We start from the raw sequence: 20,701 nt of genomic DNA on the forward strand, positions 1-20,701 counted from the left end.
AGCAAAACCAAATCTACTCGAGCTACACACTCTAGGGATATAAACCTCAATACAACAATGAATAGAACATGCTGGAGGGATAGATTCCCTTCACAGAGACTTCTCTTACTATGGAATAGGGTCCCGATCTGCATAAGACAGAGCCCCTCACTATCACTCTTCAATAGGAACCTTGATGAGTGGATGGGTAACAGAAAGTTCACACCGGGGATCACACCAACAGCACTACTAGATAGGGGCCAAGGGTACTAGCTGCTAGTACAAGGGTCTAGGGAACTACTAAAGGGGCAGTGAATACCGCACAACATGGCTGGGCTAATATATGGCTTCGGGCAGATAGCCCAGTACCAACCTATGAACCTATGAACCAATTTTCTTCCTTGAGTTACATAGCCTATTGATGTGATTCCATCAAGGTGACTTGTTTTTTGAGTTAGTTCTGTACTTCTTCCTGGTGGGTACAGCTGCCTCTATGCAGCTATTAACAAGCTTGTATATTTCTTTGAATAGTTCTGCATGGATTCCAGTGTTCTCAGGTTTATGGGTTGCAAGTTTGCCAGGTTATCACTTAATAGTAGGAAGTTTGCCTTAGACTACTTCCTGAATATTCCAGGGTTAGCTAGGGTTCCAAGTTTTATTTTTACTTCAAAGTAGACCATTTTGAGGTCTGACCTTACCAGAGAAGACATTACACTAGGGGGGTGTGCAGCACACTCACAAATTAGTGAGGACCAGATCCAGTATGGTTGCACCCCTGGCTGGTGTATTGACAATCTGACCCATGGAGTTTGTGTTTACAAAATCCAGGAATCTCTGGTTGTACATTTGGTATTGTATATAATTCCCAGTTAACAGTGAGATAATCAAAGTCGCCTATGAATATGATATTGGGCTGGATGATGAGTGTTTTCAATAAGTTTAAATACATGTTATAGGTTTGCTGGGTCATAGAGGGGGACCTTTAGCTTGGTCTCCAATGGGACCAATCTGAGGACCTCACTAAACCATCCATTCGGTATTGGTATTTTGTATTGCTTTATTACCTTTTTCTATTTGTATGCTATGGTTTATTTTCTTTATATTGTGTTTTACTTGCATTCTGCTTTTAATTACATATTTAAGCTAGGAAAGAGAACACAGCTATGTCTCTTCTGAATCACACAGAAATTAAATTTTCCCCCATCCTCCTACCCCAGTGTTGTTGGATTTTTAAAATCAATTGTCTTCCTAGTTAACTGCCCCTTATGTTAATCTGACCACATATCTCTTTTCCTCTCCTCTTTCATTGGCTATTGTGAGTAAGCACACAATTATCATTTTTTTTTGTGAAATCATTCCCCTTCAGCTATTTAAATGTATTGGCCATCCCACTGTATTCCATAGAGCCAGAATACAAAGCATCCACCCTTTTCCAATATATCTTGCTCTTTTAAAATTAGTGACTCTCCACTTAGATAGCTAAAGCTTAAATTACACTCTCTTTCATACCTGCTTATTGCACACTGCAACTCCTAATGCATTTTTTCCCATCTTACATTTAAAATCTGCAACATCTACTCCAAGACCACCAATAACTGGAGAGGCCATATTCTGCCTGTCAGTAGTCACCTTGGGATTAGTTCTTCTCTTTTTCTCCTGCATAGGGGCATTATTTCCTGGAGACTGCTGATCACCAGAAAGCCTAATAACTGTTTAGTATGTGCCAGTTTGGAATTTGCTCTTATATTTTGCTCCTTGTGATAGAAAAGATTAGAATGCATTGATTCATGACTGCCTGTGATTGGGCAGTGAGTGCCTGCATTGGACCTTCCTGATTGGTCTGTTTGATATTCAAGACATATACCTGGAAAAGGCTACAACAAGCTTACAGGCACTTAACAAGTCTGTTGATCACCAAAGAGTCTGTGACCCGCTTCTCATCTTGGGATTGGTGCTACTGTGGTGAGACCAGCACTAGTAGTAGCCAGGCAGTAGCCGTTCAGGCTAATCTCCTCTTTTCATCATTCTTGACAAAGCTAATTCTTTCTTTTCACTAAGTACTGCTCAATTTGCTGCTGGCTAACATAACTTTAGAATATCTCCCTAAATACATCATCTCTAAATCATCAGGGTTCACTTATCTGTTTTCCCCCAAGTGTTTGGCAGTGCTGTGTGCACACAGACAACTTGAGTTGATACTTTTCCTGTAAAAGAATCCTTGAAGTTTAACCAATACCTAGTGTACAAAGAGTGCATGGCAACTAGTTTGCAGCGACAAGCACTGCCCCTGAATTGCAAACCAGATACTCCTCACATTACTTTATATTCTCACTCCAACCATCTAATCAATAAACAAGTGCCTGTTGCTATGGATGTGAACTTTCCTAATGATTCCGTTACTGGGTTGGTGGATATAGGCAGTTTCCATAATAGCTCCTCATATTCTAATCTATATTCCTAGGGTCCACCCCTACCATCCTTGATAAGCTTGTCCAAAACTGCTAATCTAAATTTTTTAGAAATTTTTGTGTTACTGAAACAGGTATGGGTTTGCCTGTAAAGGACATTATTTTTGTTACACCTATTAATGTTATATATATGTACATAAATTCTGAAATAATATGACAGCTGAGATTAAATTCCTTTGAAGAACCAAGGATAAATAACTGCATTTCAATTACAGGTGTTTTAAAATTACACCCTGTTAAATTGTGATTGTTTTATTATTTTATTATTTTATTTGATGAACTGGAAATGACTTTTTATGTATTGATATTTTACAGAAATAACGATCATGGATGTTTGATGAATTACATTTTTTATTACTTAAATATGGTGTGTCGGTTTGTTTAAACCTTGTTCTGATGAAGTCCTGTGTTTTTCGGATGAAAGCACTTAACAAGGAGTTCAATAAAATTCTGTGGTTTTTACCTTTGGTATGGTACTGTTTGTTTGACATCTCTCTGGTTGCTGTTTGGTTCTAAACAGTGTTTGGTTACTAGATTCCAGTAATACACCCATCAAAACATCAGAGGAAGCCTGGATAGCCCTTGTACAAAATCTACATTTAGAGTACACAATGTCTTCTGTCTAGTTCCTGCCATTATATATATATTGTGTTGCTCTCCAATTGTATTTATTTGTGCTACCTTCACCTCAAAATGTAACCGGACATTCCTTGTTTGTCAGAAAAATATAGAAAATGCTCATGGTGTACCTATGAGCCACTTACTATCCTTTAAAAAATTTTAATTTTAACAGAGAGCCAAAAATACTATAAAGATAAAAAAAATTACCCCCACAAGCCTCATAATTATATATACCAACTCCATAGTCATACCACAGTACAGAAAAGGGGAAAAACCCTGAAAAGCATACCTTGTACAATATAGCCCATTGTGGTGAAACTCACCACAACATAACTCTTCACAATAAAAAAACAAAAAAAAAAAAAAACACAACAAAAAGTTCAGAAATGACTTGTAGGATAACCAAATATTCTATTATTGTCTTACTTAGAAACTGTTAATTATTTCCTTGCATCTTTACTTAGTTTATCTAAATTTGTCCTTTCCTTCCTCCCTTCCATAATATAACCAAAAAAGTATTTTTTCAACTTTTTAATCCCAGATTCCGTCTGTTTCTCACTATGTACCACAGCTATTATTATTTCCTTTACTATATTTCTATATGACATATTGTACTGTTTTCCTTCTATTACTTAACCATCCTTTTTTTAAATTTTAAATGCTCTTTCCTTAGGCTTACCAGATAGCTGCACAATTCTACATAGCATCACTGCATTTTGCATTTTTTTCTTATTTCTTTTTCATTTGTTTCTCTTTCCCAGTCTCTTGTTCATTTGCCTCAGGCACACCTTTCCTTAGCTATAGCCATCCACATTGGCTACATCCAATTATCTAACTCATCTTTAATTTATCGGCATCAACCATCATCACTAACAGGGCCAGTGTTAGCATTTTTGAGGCCCCAGTAGATGTCATGTTGGGGGCCCCTATGCACTTCCAGTCTATTTATCACCCAATCACTGCCACCCTTCCTAAGCAACCTTCTAGTTCATGATGCAAACTTTTAGGAGTAGTACATGCAGACTGACCTTTAGCTACAATAGTCTTAACATTACAACAGGCCTGTGTACCACACTATTTTGGCCCATCTCACAAAGGGACATCCACAATTACTGACATTTAGTTGCAGCAAAGTTACATTGCAGCAACTCTACGTACAAGTCTGGATTTAGGTGAAATGGCACCCTAGGCATACACTCCAGTCTTTTCTTGCCCCCCCCCCCATCTTTGGCTCCTCATACCATGCACATTATTTGTTTCTTTCTTTTCTCACATTTTGTCTTACTCTTCAGCTTTTCCAAGAAGCCATAACTTCCTATGTGTTCTGAAGTGCATTTTAAAGTTTTTTTTCTTTTTTTTCTTACAAAACTTTTTCATCTAATAATGGCTTGAACAGAAATTATGATTAAGGGAAGGATTATGTTGCTGTTTAGCTTTAGTTTTTCTTGCATACTTTCACCACACCTTTCCTGACCAAGATAACACAGTAATAAGCATTTAGGAAATAACTCAAATAAGCCAGGGCCCAAGAAGCCATAGGGTTACAGATATTATGGGATGTATTTTAGAACATTTTCTCAGCCTTTTAATCCAATGGTGCCCCCCCCCCCAAAAAAAAATGAGTAAGAAAAGAATTTCAGTCTTTTTTTTTTTCTTTCAAGGAGGATATAACGTAGCCAATGCTTAACGTACAAAGATGTCAAAATAGTGGCTCATAATAAGCTAACAAGCCAGCTTGGATACACAGGCCCTTATCTGGGAAATGCCTGCTTCTCTACCCCCCCCCCCAAAAGAAACTGCCTATGCATCCCTCTGGTGTTAGATTGGGTTGAAAGCAGAGGTTCAAATGGCCATAGTCATGTATTTCAAGTGACTGCTGACATACATATGCATAGTATGCCCCCTCACTCCTCAACTCAGACTGTCAAAGGCAGCTACCTGTATACATGCCTGAAATGTGATTGTGAAGAAAGTGAAAAAAAATAATGATTACAATAATGTATTCCACTTTGTTGCTAGGCAGTACACTGCCTCTCTCCAAGCTATAGTAAAATTCTTTGTACACTTCTGAGGTCTGGAACAATGGTAAAACAAACAATGACCACACTGTCATCAGCCCAAACACAAGCTATAATGACCTCTAAGGTTTGACTGTGATGAAAATTAAAGAAGTAATAACCACACAATCACCCCCTCACACACACACACACACATACACACACACACACACACACACACACACACACACACACACACACACACACACACACAAAAACCTACAGCAGTTTAATGTACATACACATCTGAGCAGAGCTGGTTTTAGAATGGGTGGATCTGAGAGCAGAGGCCATTATCAGCTTTATGGTAACAGGGTCATATCACAGCCTGTTCAGGTTAAAGAATGTAATCAAAAAATTAAAAGATTTTTTTCTCCAACCAGTAACAGCTTTTGTGCGGCCTCCAGACAGTCAAGGATGATTAAGGTAACCCCCTGTATCCATTTATATAATCCTGGGATTGGGACTCCCCCCAGATTTTTAGAAGATCTAAGTGTCTGAATGTCCTTTAATATGTCATATGCTTTACTTTTGAAATATAATTACTTGTTAACTACATTATTTACTGATACCCAGAAGAACAATTATTGGGTGTGTGCACAGATAAAAATCACCACCAATACTTTTCACACACACACACACACACACACACACACACACACACACACACACACACACACACACACACACTTGTATAAACCACAGCAATACTAGTTTTGTACTTATTTCAGCAAATTGCAATACATTGTGCAACACTGGTACTGGCACACCAGGTCAGTGACTACTCTTTAGCAGTCGTCATACAGCAGCAGGGGTACGTCACTTTTATTTATCTCAATAAGAAGTAATGCAAACCTTTCACTATCCCTGATTTCACAGGCCTTCCCTGATTTTGCTCATAATTTTGCCCTGTCCTTCATAAGAAAAGCTTGATTTGCTTTTAAATCTGTCAGGATTACAGTCAATAAATCCAGACATTGTAGTTTTATACTTATTGTCCAAAAAGAGGCATGTTGAAGCAAAAGGTGTTACTCTATTAACTTTTGAATTGAAATAGATTAATATTTAAAACATGTTCCCAGTTATGAAGCTTTATTCAGCTATTATTGATATTGCACTGAATTATTTAGCAAAGTTGTGAATTATAGTATTTAGTGTTCTGCCAGTATTTATAAAACTCCCTGAAAGAGTATTTAGCGTTTTTTTATTACCTTTTGTTTAATTTAACTGTTGAGGCTGCCCACTCAAGTGCGTTAGCCTGTGCATTTAGTATACTGTTGTTTTTCTGCATTTTCCTGTTGCTTTCTTGAAAAAAAAAAAAATCCTTGTTTCCCACCTTTCCCCTGGCTAGAATAGTCCCCTATACAGGCTTTGCTGTATTCTGGACTTTGGGATAGTTCCTGTATTGCCCATTACCTTACTTGGATAGAAGGAAGTTTTTTTGCTCACCAGTGGGGCATAGAGGAGCTCTCTGATTATGTAGCCCAGGCCGGTATGACCCTGACCCTGAGCAGCATCTTACCCTCACCAAGAATGATACCTCAGTACAAAGACAAAATGATCAGCTTTAACAATTGGCTCAATTACTGGTGTCATTCAAAGGGGATCCAATGTCTGTCTGCTTGGGATGACATGCTTGACAAGCCACGCTGCTTCACAAGGGACAGCTTGCACCTGTCACCCCTGGGCATCCGGATATTGGCTAAGGCTCTTGCCACCCCCATAGTGCCTTTTTTAGGCAAGGCTCAAAAGACAAACCCACCTCCCTAGAAAACACAAGTGGAAAAAAACTAAGGGTAATGCTGCACAACGCCAGAAGTCTAAACCTCAAAATGCACATTCTCGAAGCCCTCCTCAGTATGGAGAACATCGATGTCTGTGCAGTGACTGAAACCTGGTTCAAGGCTCCTGAGAGCACCCCAGCACTACCAGGTTATATCTCATATCATGCTTTTTGGCCCCAAAACTTGGACCAAACCACAAAAGGAGGGGGAGTATCCATATTCATCAAAGATACCCACACCTCCAGGTTAGTGGCAACGCACGAAGTTTCGGAGACCATCCATGTGCAACTAACCATAGGCAAAACTGCCCTACAGTTTGTAGCATGCTACAGACCACCCTCTCAAACTCAAGAACCCCACTCAGCCTTCCTGAAGACACTGGAGAATATGAATGTCTCTCCAAATACCATCATTTTGTGAGACTTCAACTACCCAAACATAGACTGGGAGCATTACTCAAGCCCCAACACCCTAGCCCAAAGGTTCCTAGAATTCATAAACTCAAATGCAATGGAACAACTAGTCACCACTCCCACAAGAGGAGATAATATACTAGACCTGATCATCACAAACATGGGGACACAATGCTCCACACCGGAAGTATACCCCTCATTGGTGAGATCAGACTATAAACTAATCTCATTGGAAATTCACATCCCGCCCCCACCCCCAGCACAAAAGACCACAGTGAAGAATTTCTCAAAAGCTGACTTCACACTTCTAAAGACTGAAGTGGTATCCTTCAAGGCCCCTGGGCCAGTGGAAACCACAGACCACACTGCTGAATCCTTTATAAATGCTTTCTACGAACACATTCAAGAAGGCATGGATCATGCAATCCCAAATAAAACCAAGACCCATTCCCCCAAAGGCAGACGTCCTGCCTGGTGGATCCCAGCCATAAACAAACTTTACAACAGGAGGAGGAAGCTACTACATGACAGAGCAAAATCCCTAAAAGGGAAGGCATCTCTGATCAGTACTAGCAAAAACTATGATCACTCATAAAATCATCCAAGGCCAACTATGAGAGAAAAATCGCAAAAGACACTAAAGACAATCACAAGGCCTTCTTTAGTTATGTTAGAAACCTGGGTGGAAACTCCCAGATATGCTCAGAATTAGTCCAAAATGACAAAAAATACACTGAACCCACAGACATTGCCAACATACTGGCAGACAGGTTCAGTGCAAATTCCCCCCTCCCCCTCAAAAGGAGAAATATCAATCCCAGCAGAGTGTAGCCTCCCTGACATCTCTGATGCCCTGGTGAGAGCCGCCCTCTCCAAAGCTAAAAACACAGCATCAGTGGGACCAGACGGTGTCCCGGGTTGCGTGCTACATGAACTCCAAGAGGTACTAAACCCGCACATAAGGTGGCTGTTTAATCTTAGCCTTACTACAGGATATGTACCCAAAGAATGGCATACAGCAACAGTGGTCCCACTCCACAAAGGAGGTGCCTCTACGGACCCTGGAAATTACTGCCCCATAAGCTTGACGAGCCTGGTCTGTAAAGCTGTGGAGAGGATCATTATGGAACTCATAAACAAAGACATTGGGGACCTACAGACACTGGATCCTACCCAATTCAGCTTTGTCAAGGGCAGATCCTGCCTTTTGAACCTGGTCAACTTTTTTGAAACACTCACTAAGGCCATTGATGAGGGTAAGGCAGTTCACACAGCCTACCTCGACCTTGCAAAAGCCTTCGACACAATACCCCACTTGGACATCATAGACAAGCTCACCAGCTTAAATGTAAACCCATATGTCATAAGATGGGTTGCAAACTGGCTCAAGGACAGAACCCACAAGGTCAGAATTGCTGGAGCCATGTCAGACTCTAAGCCAGTCACAAGCGTTGTCCCACAGGGCTCGGACCTGGGACCCCTCTTGTTCGGCATTTATTTTTCAGAGGTGCAAGCAAACATAGGAGGATTGTGGCTGACAAAGTTCGCAGATGACTGCAAACTAGGCGCCATAATTGATACTCCAGCAGACACAAGCATCCTTCAGAAAGGCCTCATGGAAACAGAAAACTGGTGCCAGAGCCATGGCCTTAAACTTGAATGCCAAAAAATGTATAGTCATACCCTATGGGAAAAACAATGTACCCACAAATTACCACATAGGTGGTAATCCATTAATTACAGTAGAAGTAATCAGGGACCTAGGGACCCAAGTTGACAGAAACCTCTCATTTGACACTCACGTTGCCAAAGTGGTTAGGAAGACCTTCTATATAGCCCACCTGATCATGAAAGGATTCACATCTAGATCAAGAGAAGTCATTGTGCCCCTCTACTCTTCCCTTATCAGGCCCATAATTGGGTACAATGCCCCATTTGGGATGTACCTAAACCAACACCTGCAGCAGTTAGAAAGGCCCCAAAAGTACCTCACTAAGAGGATCAAGGGTCTCAAACATATGTCATATGCTGCCCGACTGAAAAAACTCCAGCTCTATTCAGTCGCATACTGCCTACTCAGAGGCGATCTATGCCTGATGTACAAGGCCATGTCCAATCCAGAATTAATGGACATGCTCCACCTCAGAAAATCCAAATCCACCAGAGCCACGAGAGTGAGAGATTTGAACCTAAACACAGAAATAAATAGGAAGTGCTGGAGGGACAGATTCATAACCCAGAGGCTCCCTACACTTTGGAACAAAATCCCAGTCCATGTTAGGCAGAGCCTCTCACTGACTCTCTTCAAGAGGAATCTTGACGAGTGGATGGGAGATCGTAGGTTTACCCCGGGGGTCATCTCTGTGTCACTACTAGACAGAGGCACAGTAAACTAAACCCTAAATGGGCATAGTATTCTCATTCCAAGGGGTGGCGAAAGCCACACACACTCTGGCTAGGCTTATAAATGCCCTAGGGCAGATAGCCTAGTATGAACCTATGAACCTAAAACCATCCCCGAAGATGGGAAGCATCAGCGCTTAAAATCCAAGGTTTGGACTGAGATCAGTCACTCTAAATGTCTGATCTCTCTATTGCTTACCTTGCTTATGTTCATTATCAGCCTTTTTTAACACAATTATATTCCAGCTCTGTTCAGGTTAAATTGCATAATCAGGAAAATAATAAATTTTTTCTCCTCATTTTCCCCATCCAGCAACACAGCCAAGGATGATTAAGGGACCTCTTATAGCCACAGGTATTGCAGGTAACTAAAGTTGGCAACATTGTTAGTTTTAGTGAAGAAAATGTCCCCAGCAGAGCTTAACTAAGCCAGGAACATTATGTAAGTAGTAAAATATTTAATGGAATTGTGAAGCCTGTTGCTTGACAAAACATTGTTACTATTGAAAAATTAATTGTAATTATTGTAGTTACTATAGTGCTTACTGTGATGGCTCCAAAGTCATCTTAAGACACTCAGTCTTGCTAGCTGGGTTTTGCTGAAATCAAAGTCTGGTTTCACACTCTGTAGACCATAGTTAATTCTTTTAGCATGTTTCCTTTAATCATCTGTTAACACACTTGCAATTTGATAGTAAAATGCAGTTATAAAACACTTAATATTATATTTGTGATTTGCATAACTATGTATTCATACTACATAACTAGCATTATTTTGCAATTAGCTCACATATTTTTCAGTATTTTTTATTTATTTAACTGCTCTGCCATTCATTTTACAAAGATTGCTTGACTAATACCATCTGTGATTTTATTTATTTTTAAAATTCAGAACTTTAACTGTTTGGTGTGGTGTTACTGTACAATTATAAAAAATTGTAAAAAACAAATAGATATTAGCTAAACTAACACATGTTTATATTTACATTATATTTATATTTTCTGTTGTCTGCCTGTTATTCTTGTGCGTTGTATGAAAATACAGCGCATGCATGTCAGTCTTGTGACTTTAATCTTTATACAAACATGTCAGTCTTTTATCTGTAAATCTTTACTCTTTTTAACTATTTTTATTTAATTTTTATACACTAGAACTGTTTTGTTTACCTTTTGACTATGCTATGAGAATGGCAGTCATATGCTCTACTTTACTGTATTACTGATAAATATCTTGCTTTAATTGAATGAAAGTTTTAAACATTTGGGAATGATTTGTATTTTACCATCCTACCATGTATGCTTAACCATTTTCAAAACACAAACATATTATAAAATATATCTCTTTTGTACAGATTAGCTGTAATTTTCTGCTCTTCCCCAATGTTCTCTTAAGCTTAGCTGTTGTATGGAGGAAGTCAGTCTCTGTCAGTTCAGCTAATTTATTTCCTCTATCTTGTAATTGCTGTATAACAGTTTCCTGTAATGTTGCATGGTCTTTCTGACATTCTTTAGTAACCTGTTCTGCTGAATTTAAAACTCCTATGCATTTTTGCAAAAATGTTTGTATAACTTGTTTAAGCTTCCTGAAGTTATTGTGTCTTTCTTTTAGAAGTTTATTAAATTCCATTGTAACAAAATGTAGTAGAGGTCCTGTCAGTAACTGATTTGACTCCTGTTGTAACTTTGAAATAAACCTTTTACATGTGGTCACAGGACATAGCTGTTCAACATCTGAATATAATGGAAACACTTTACCCTTAGTTAATTTTTTATCATGAAAAGGTCTGTCTTCACAGTCTATTTTTAGCAATACCATGCAATACTTTTTATGGCATGACACACAAAATGCAGTTTTTGTTGAATCACACAATAATGTCATACCCCACATGGTTTTCTTTGAGATACCAGTCAAATATTGTAATACATTTGCATAATGCCTTACTATCAACTTGCCCTAATAAGGTTTTACATTTACTAATGTGCTGTGTATACCAACATTGCAATTTACTAAAGCTTGGCTTACACCTGCTCAAATTATGTCTACTAGCATCCATACTAAAAATGTGACATAGGAAAAAGTCTTACCAGTTAGCAAGAAAACAGGTTATCAGGGCGTTGTTGCTGATGGCTGGAAATTTTTCAGAGTCACTCAAGAAGCTGGGGAAACACAATATGCAGTGAGATGCTGTGAAAGTAGATGTCCACCTTTCTTGAAGAATTAATGGCACTGCGACTTTCCTGGACTTCAGGCTCAATCTAGATTCAGACGTCTGAAAAGCATTACTACTGCAAGCTGCATAAACTGGAGTACCTCTGTTTAGGATTTACACATACATACAAATGTTAGTTACTGCAATTTGACTGAAGTGACCCTCTGCATGGCTTACCCTTCCCTCTGTGTTTGAATGCAGGTAGGCTCGCCATTGAAAAATTAATTTTAATTATTGTAGTTACTATGGTGCTTACTGTGATGGATCTGAAGTCTTCTTAAGACACTTAGTCTTGCTGGCTGGGTTTTGCTGAAATCAAAGTCTGGTTATAGTTGCATTCACAGTCTGTTGCATACAGAAACTTGCAGAATATACACTGATGAGAGAATATACTTTGCAGCACCAAACTCAGAGCAGTAACAAATAACTTTTTATAACAAACCAAACAGACTACTGCAGCAGCTTTAGGTACTGTTCTACTTTAATTCTTGAACATGGATGAGGTGAGAGATACAATATTACCTCAGAACAAGTGTGTGTTTCTACACAGATATCTCTAACAATATTATCTGCTATAGTCTCTTTATACTGTTCTAGTCACGCAATTCAAATCCTGTTTTTCTCTTGGTATTCTATTTTGGACTTTGTATGAGAACATCTGTTTGCTGATGTTTGCAGAAAAATATGTTTTCATCCTGTAATGGTATTGTCTTTTGAGGAACCATCTTGTGCAAATGCTGATAAATGCAGAAAAGCATGTTTTTTAAGGAAATACATTGTAACAGTGTCATATGATAGAAACATGTCCTGTTGTCCATTCTTTAAAAAAGCAGATTTTACATTTTTGCTGATTCTGTATGAAAACATGTCCATTAAGCAAGTTCCTTATTTTTCAAGCCACAGTCATTTAGTATGGATGCTGATCACTAAACTCTATTTCTACATTTAAGCAAGCTTTATTTTATAGTAAAACCACAAGCTTTATTTTATACCTTATTTATATTGCATATTTCTAGCAGAATTACTTTCAACCTTAAAACCTTGTTGAGCATAATCTTACAACTATGACCAGCAATATCTTTCAATTTTAAAGGCGGTATAAATAAGAGTTATACCCACCTGGTTTATTAAATAAACAAGACTGCTGTACTAGTTTTTGTTGGTTTGACAAACATATTATAAAATATCAAGATAAGATAACTTGCTGTGGTTGGGGTCCCCCCCAGCAACAGGGGGGCCCCAGCAACCGCAGGGTTCACTGCTGCCTAAAGTCGTCATCAATCCCCTTTTTCACATTTTCTACATGGGGTTGAGGTGTCACATCAAGTTCTCCCATCTTTCCTTCTCTATTCAGTGCCACTCTCCTACCAGTTTCCATTGTCCTGCCTGAGTGCGGCAGGTCTTTCCTCACAATCCATCCATCCATCCATCCATCCACCCATCCATCTCTTTGCTGAATATCCTCATCTCCTTTTGGTTTCTTCCTGTCTCTCCCAAATCTTTTTCACCAGATTGCCCTCTGTTTTCTACACATGTATCTCAACCTTCTAAATCTGTTCTCTTTCACCTTCACTGCATTTGGAGTTACTTTGGCTTCTGCTTTGGTGTCTTCATCTCTTTGTCTGTCCTACAGTGTTTATCCTAAAACCCATCTCAGGTACTTCATCTCCATGACCTCTAGCTTACTCAACTGTGCTGCCTTCACTGCCAAAGATTTTGTACCATAGAGTAGTACTGGTTGCACTACTGTTTTGTACACCTTACATTTTATCCTTAATTATTTATCCTAATTTATAATACTGCACCCCTCCGAAATCCCATATACTCATCTCTGCTTTCTGTTTTTTTCTCTGTTTGCTAAATTGCTAAATGACACTTTACCTGAAAATCCCTAACTCCTTATGATTTTGCACTGTTTTATTCTTTTTTGTGCAATCCTGTACTAATTTAATAACATCCCCTTGGTTCAAAACATCAGTTATCTGGCACATTCTGTACTTTGCATCTTGGGAATGCCAAGACTGCCTCAGCAAATTCCATACCTCTCAATCTGCAAGCACTAAAAATCACAGCTCTGACATTTTTAAAAATTCATAGCAGAAGGTCAGAAAGAGGAACACTTTCTTATTTTTCACAAAAGAAGGTCTTCATACACCTGATCCTATATAGCTAGTAGTTTTGAATCTTTGTATAGCCTTAATTTTTTGTACTTAATAAAGTAAGTAGCCATAAATAGGTTTGACGTTAGGAGCAGCATTATAAATCTAGGAGGAGTGAGACTAAATCTGAGGGCCCAAGTTATAGTGCTATGTCTAAACGATAGCAGTTAAGCTCTATGGCAGATCCCTACTCCCCATTAGTGTACCCCTCCCTAGTCTACTCAGCTCCTACATTCTGTTGCCTGGTGTCTTTTCATATCCCTTTCTTGAAAAGTCTGATGGCTTATGGCATTTGGCATTAAACTCACAGCTCCCAGTATCATTATTTCTATCTTAGCAGCTATGGTACTTACAACTTTCTGCAATTTGTTTTCTCTTGCTTCCCTTGATATTCACTCATTTACTCTTTCATTCTCCATCATACCTCTCAACCTGTTAGAGCAAGAAATCTGGACAAAGTCATAAATAATAGGGGGACAAAGGCCCAAATCAGGGACACATTTTAAATATTGCTCTTATAAGCTTAGAAAGTTGATAGAATGACAAGTTTTGCATTAGCAGGAATTTTCTGAAGGGTGTGAAGTCTGAAACTCAAACATTATTTTCTGACTTCAAAGTTCAATAATTTGCCAGCGATTTGCCAGAAAACCACAATTTCATGAGAAACAGTCCAAAAATATGAGGCTAAAATCTGGACATTCTGTGAAAATCTGTACAGCTGAGAGGTATATTCTCCATGTATTCACTTAATCTTATTCAGAGACATAGCTAAGCTGGAGCTTCTTCCAGCACTTACTGTACGCAAGAAAATAAACTAATCCTGAGTGAGACGCTGTCCATCGCAACTTTTTAAGAGTTATTGTACATGTTAATTAATGTCATATTTATTATCCATCCCTACATACAGTGTAACTTCACCCTGCAGCTTCAGCCTTCCTTTCTCTGTCATTTCTGAATAATATATATCCTGGCAATTCCATATCCCATTGTCTATTGTTATTCATCTGTGTTTCAGTAACACCAGCAATGCCAACCTTACCTTATTGTATGACTACGTGCAGCAAGCCAGTCATCTTAGACACCTTACATTTAATAATAATGCTATCATTCATTATTTGAGGCAATTTTGTATTTTTTCACAGATAATGTATGAACTGGAAATTTTTCCTGTGTACAGTTGAGCATGGCCATCCACTTTCTCTTTTTTGTTCCCCTTGCCAATGTAATTTAAAGTAACCATTGAGTAGCTGTTAAGTAACTATTGAGTAGCTGGTAAGTAACTATTGAGTAGATGTACCCTTCCAAACTATCTTTAAGATGTGCTGCCCTTTCAAGACTGAGATGGACCTTTTGTCTAACCAAACGTAGCTTCCTATCCAGGCATTTTCTTAGCACACCCCCCCCCCCCATCCCTTAAAAAACCTTAGCCACTTGTTTGTTTTTTTAACTTTTTTGTTTCTTTGTGAACTTGTAATTGGTAAAGGTTATTTACTTAACATTTGTTAAACAGAGTAAATCACTGAACTAGATAGACAGTTTTCAGGATCTGCCTAAGAAAAGTGAGTAAAATAAATTAACTTACATTTTTTTCTGTTATCAGAGATTTAACTCAGAAAACTGCACTCAGGAAACCACACCCCTAACCACTGGGCCACAAGACTTCTAAAGAGCATTTTTGCATCTCCCATATCCTGACATCTGTCCACTGGCACTAACTTATAACAAGGACTATAGGTCTTCTGCTGTATTGAGAGAGGTGTGGAGGCCTTCAACCAGGAAGTCATACTTTATAAAATGGAAGTAATTTACTCTCTGGTCTAAGAGTAATTATATTAGCCTTTTCCTGTGCTCTGTTAGTAGATTCTTGGACTGCCTATATGAATTCTGTGACACAGGACTGCCTTATTCTTCCCTCATAATAAATATGTCAGCTCTGTCACCTTTCAGACTAATGTACTACCCTCATGTACACTCATATCTGAAACTAAATGTTCTGTAAATGTCTTTTTACACCTCTGAAACTCTTCAAGCAAAATATTCATCTTAGTATTTAAATTTCATACTGTGAAAAGTTATATTTAGATCCCTTTAAACCTGTTGAGATAGCAAACATGGTGTTCCTGTGTTAGAAAAATGCATTCGGTAGCAGTCACCTTAGGGAAACAATTTTTGAGCATTAATCATTAATGTGCAGTAAATTCTATAATCATACGCATCGATGGGGTACATAGTGAAGAATGACTGTGCCTTTATGTTTAAAGACTTCTGGTGCTTTGAAGCAATCCCTTCAACTACAGCTGCACCCCCAATGCATGACAACAAAGGGAATATCTGCTTTCCCTTTTTAGCTACGTTACAGGTAACTGAGATATTGTTATTAAAAAAAATAGGACAAATCAGTTGTTTGTTTCATGATAGGCTAACAGGACTTCTAATGTCAAATCAAACTATATTTCAGAGATTATCCCATCATATTGTTTTTTTGAAGTCTCTGATAGGACTACTTATAATACCCTGCACTAGAATTGCTGCCTTCCTACAGGTTCAGATATGTCTCTGCCCATGATATTCTAAGACAGACTTGTATCAGTATTTATACCTTAGAACAGAAATGAGAGGGAAAGCAAATACAACTTGCATGGGCATATATTAATGTTTAAATTTGACTATATACTCAAACAAGATGGGGCAATTCTGCTTCACAAACAAATAGCTGAATGTGAGTAAGACAAGAATGTCATCTGTGGGGGGAGAGTGGATGTGGTGGGAGGTTCATTGTTAGGTTTCAGGGTTAACTGGGGGATTTGGGCTTAGGGTTAGAACATAGGATTTGTGATTACTTGTAAGCAACGGACAGATAATTTAGAACTATAGCATGACTGAAAGTTTTAGATTCAGGAAGCAGGAGGAACAGTTAGGCTTGGGGAGTAGGTGGAGAATTTAGGTTTAGTGAGCAGGAGAGGACTTTAGGATTAGGGAATGATCAAGGAATTTAAGTATAATCAGTACTCAAGAAAATTAACTTTAGGAACTGAAGAGAAGTTTAGAGTTAGGAGAATAATTTGGGGCATTTAGGATTAATGCGCAGAAGGGAAGGGGTTTTTTTTTTGTTAAACATTTGTTTACCAGGAAAGTCCAATTGGGATAGAGCCCATTTTCAGTGGAGGCCCGAGGAGAAAGGCTCCATATGCATGTCTTTCGAATGGGGGGGGGGACTAGAGCACCTAGAGACACCCCAGCTAAGAATTGAACTGGAGGGCCTCTTGCTGTGAGGTGAAAACACTAGCCGCTGCACCACTGCAGGTTTAGGTAGTACAATGAGTGGAGAATTTAGGGTTAAGGAGTGACCATTGAATTTAGGTTCAAGGAACAGGAGGAGAGTTTAGGATTAGAGAACAATAAGGGAATTTAGGTTTTGGGAGTGAGAGGAAGTTGTAGGTTTAGGGTCAAGGAAAGAGGATTCAAGTTAGTGTTTGAGATGGGTGGGAGGTTTAAGGTTAGAGGTAGAGTGCTTGAAGGATTATGGAGTTTACTAGGGGTGGATTTTGGAAGGGATACATAATTTACTAGGATTACATTAGTGGGAGGTAGGACATTTGTCATTTTAGAGCAAGTGGCAATAAGCAACTAAAGTGTAAGCTGATAGGTTGTAGGTTATTTGACTGACATTATACGATAAGAGCAGATAAATGCAAGCCCAGAATTGACACGAATTATACGTCTCACCTGTCAGGAGAGTGTCACAGTCACAAAGAGAAAACAACTCCATGAAGAAGCTTGTATTTCTAACCTTTATTATCTTATGACTCAGGTAACTGATTATGTGGCCTAGGCTGGTGGTTCTAGCTCAAAGAGTATTCAGACCAGGGGGATAGCACATGAAGTCAGATGCCTGTGCTTCCTGGAGGAGTGTTCTTGGCTGCCTCTTATGAGGATCTGGAAGAAGGTAGAATCCCCACAATAATATCTAAATGAAAAAAAAGTTTTTTCTCAAGAGTTAAGTTGTGAGTCGACACTGGCTATAGAGATATAGATACAATGGAAATTCTATGAGACTGGTGGATGGCAGTGCATCTTTCTACTGTGGTGAGGACTGAAGGTTGAGAAATGTGCCAATCATATCCATCAGACAGAGATGGACTGGTTTTATTTTGTTGCTGCCCTTGACACATATGCTCTTTAGAGACATCCTTACACATCACTGGCAGTTAGCAGAAGTTAGAACAGGTGCTAGGTAGACTTCCGGAAGGGTGTAAGATTCACTTGATAAGTAAACTGGGAAAGGAAGTGATGGCACCTGATTGGCTATTGCATCTGGCCAGTCACTATTCCAAGTTTCATTCTCCCACCGTAAGAATTTTCTTCTCTGGCCCAGAAGACAAGAGTAAAAGGTTAACCAGGACAGATGCATATTAAATATGAGGTCACATCCCCTGTAAGTAAAATTTCAGGCCTACTTTTCAGAGGAGAGCTGTCCTTATTGAAGGCATATACCCACAAAAGACATTGTAACAAGGGTAACAACAGATTAAGGCGCACCAGGGTGGGTGAACAGCAACACGTCAAATGCTATTGCAAAACATGCTGGCAGGGACTGAGTATCCCAAGTAATAAAGACCCCTATGTTTACAGGTTTGATTGTCAAGCATATTGCCTACTGGCATTCAAGAAGCTCAAAGTTCATATTTATACTTCTTAAACATACATCAAGATTATTTTTCAAGGAAGCTGATAACTGGCTGTTATGGGAAGTTTATTCCATAATCTTAAATGCAGTGTTTAATGCATTTCCCACTTTTTTCATTATTGATATTGATTTTATAAGTATTAGGTTTCTGCATCTGGTGGATTCTAGATACAGACTTTCAAAAAGTAAAAATATTGCCTTACAAACCTGGCTGAGACCAATTTTAAGTATCCCTAAATGCTAAAACTGTAATTGAATAAAAAAAAATCTGCATCTTTCTCTATGCAGCTTCCAAACTTCCACAGGAATACCTGCATACTGCTTCATCAGAGATACTGATTGAGAAAATTGATATAACTAAAAAGATTATATCCCTTAAGCTGTGATACAGAATTGGAATTGCCTGGACATAAGTAAGGCTTTGCTGAGTTTTCTTCTGGTGGCTTCCAAAGGTGCTATTACTGGAGAGTTGAAATCAAAGTATAAACCAACCATACTAGAACTGATGAATGTAGTGATGCAGATGGAGGAATTGGGGGTGGCATCTTTGGAAATGGATGGGAACTGTGGGAGCAATACATGCAGAGTGGTGTTTGGAGGAGGAGGAGGAGTAAAATTTAGAGGAAGGCAGGAATTGAATGAGCTCTGTAATGTTTGACTGGCAATAACTCTACAGAAGATTGTGGGAGATATATAATGTTTGCAACTGAAAATATGTCAATATGGTTTGTTTTTGTTTATAAATGTATGATTGTTTATGTCATAAGTGATAATTCAATAAAGATGTTTCTTGTTTAAATAAAAGAAAGCTGTATCTCCTAATCTTTTTACCATAAAAGTGATACTTTAATTATATGTTATTTCATTTCATGAGATACAGTATGACTATAGTTTTACAAATAATCAAGAGAGGTCCATACTCAGTGAATATAAGCAAAAATAGGTAACATAAGTCCCACCAGATAATTCTAACTGTATGTGATTTCCTCATATATGTATTATATGACTTGCAATGTGTATATTATGCCTTAAAACTAATATTACTTTGGGTTTTTATAAACACTGCCAGTTGCTGTGCTTTCAGTGTTTAATGGAAGGGTGACTGTTAACCTGTGTGTATTTTATCTCTTCATTGCCGTTCACATATCTGTACGTATGTTGTCACCTTGCTTCAGCTCGGTATCCAGGTCATGAAGGAGAAAGTTTCATTTGTGGTTTAGTTCACCTGCCAGCTAAATAAAAAAAAAAAATATATATATATATATATATATATATATATATATATATATATATATATATATATATATATATATATATTATATATATGTATATACACATCAGTGTTTAATTGTAGACTTACACATGCAACACAAAGCCCCAGACCATAGATACCGAAGTTAGTTAAATGTAATATTGTATATGTTTGCTATTTGGCAGCAGTTTTTACTGATGCAGCTTTTTTGTTACATAGTTTTATGCAAGCAGTAACTGACTATATTTTATCATCATCCAATGAAATAAAATGCCGCCTCCTTTATCACATTGTAAGCCTACAAAGTCCTACTTTACAAATCTTTGGCCAAACATTTTTTTTTGTCTTCCAGTGTATGTCATGTGGTCCACGGAGTCGGGGTCACTGTTTTGGTCCTTATATTTGCTGTGGAGAGGAATTTGGTTGTTATGTTGGCACCGCAGAGACTTTGAGATGTCTAGAAGAGAATTATTTGCCTTCCCCCTGTGAGGCTGGAGGAAGACCATGCAGTGTAAATGGTGGAAGATGTGCAACTGCTGGCATTTGCTGTACTGATGGTAATATGTTATTTAACACTCTTATCTACTAGTTAGTTTGAAACTACTAAAACAACAGTACATTGTGCTAAAGCAGATGTGTTTCAGAGAAAATTTCCTTCTGTCTTCCAA

The 20,701-nt window shown here is 38.4% G+C and overlaps 1 protein-coding gene across 1 annotated transcript in view; it reads left to right on the forward strand.

Moving 5' to 3' along the window:
* Positions 1–20,701, forward strand: part of LOC122795773 (vasotocin-neurophysin VT-like) — a 121,739-nt gene that overhangs the window by 69,414 nt on the left and 31,624 nt on the right. Inside the window, exon 2 of the mRNA XM_044064102.1 lies at positions 20,386–20,590. Within this exon, the coding sequence (XP_043920037.1) occupies positions 20,386–20,590 (205 nt within the window). The remainder of the gene's footprint in view (positions 1–20,385; positions 20,591–20,701) is intronic.

This window comes from Protopterus annectens, chromosome 2.part2, assembly GCF_019279795.1.
Source record: "Protopterus annectens isolate FY-2018-M chromosome 2.part2, PAN1.0, whole genome shotgun sequence".
Lineage (NCBI taxonomy): Eukaryota > Metazoa > Chordata > Ceratodontiformes > Protopteridae > Protopterus > Protopterus annectens.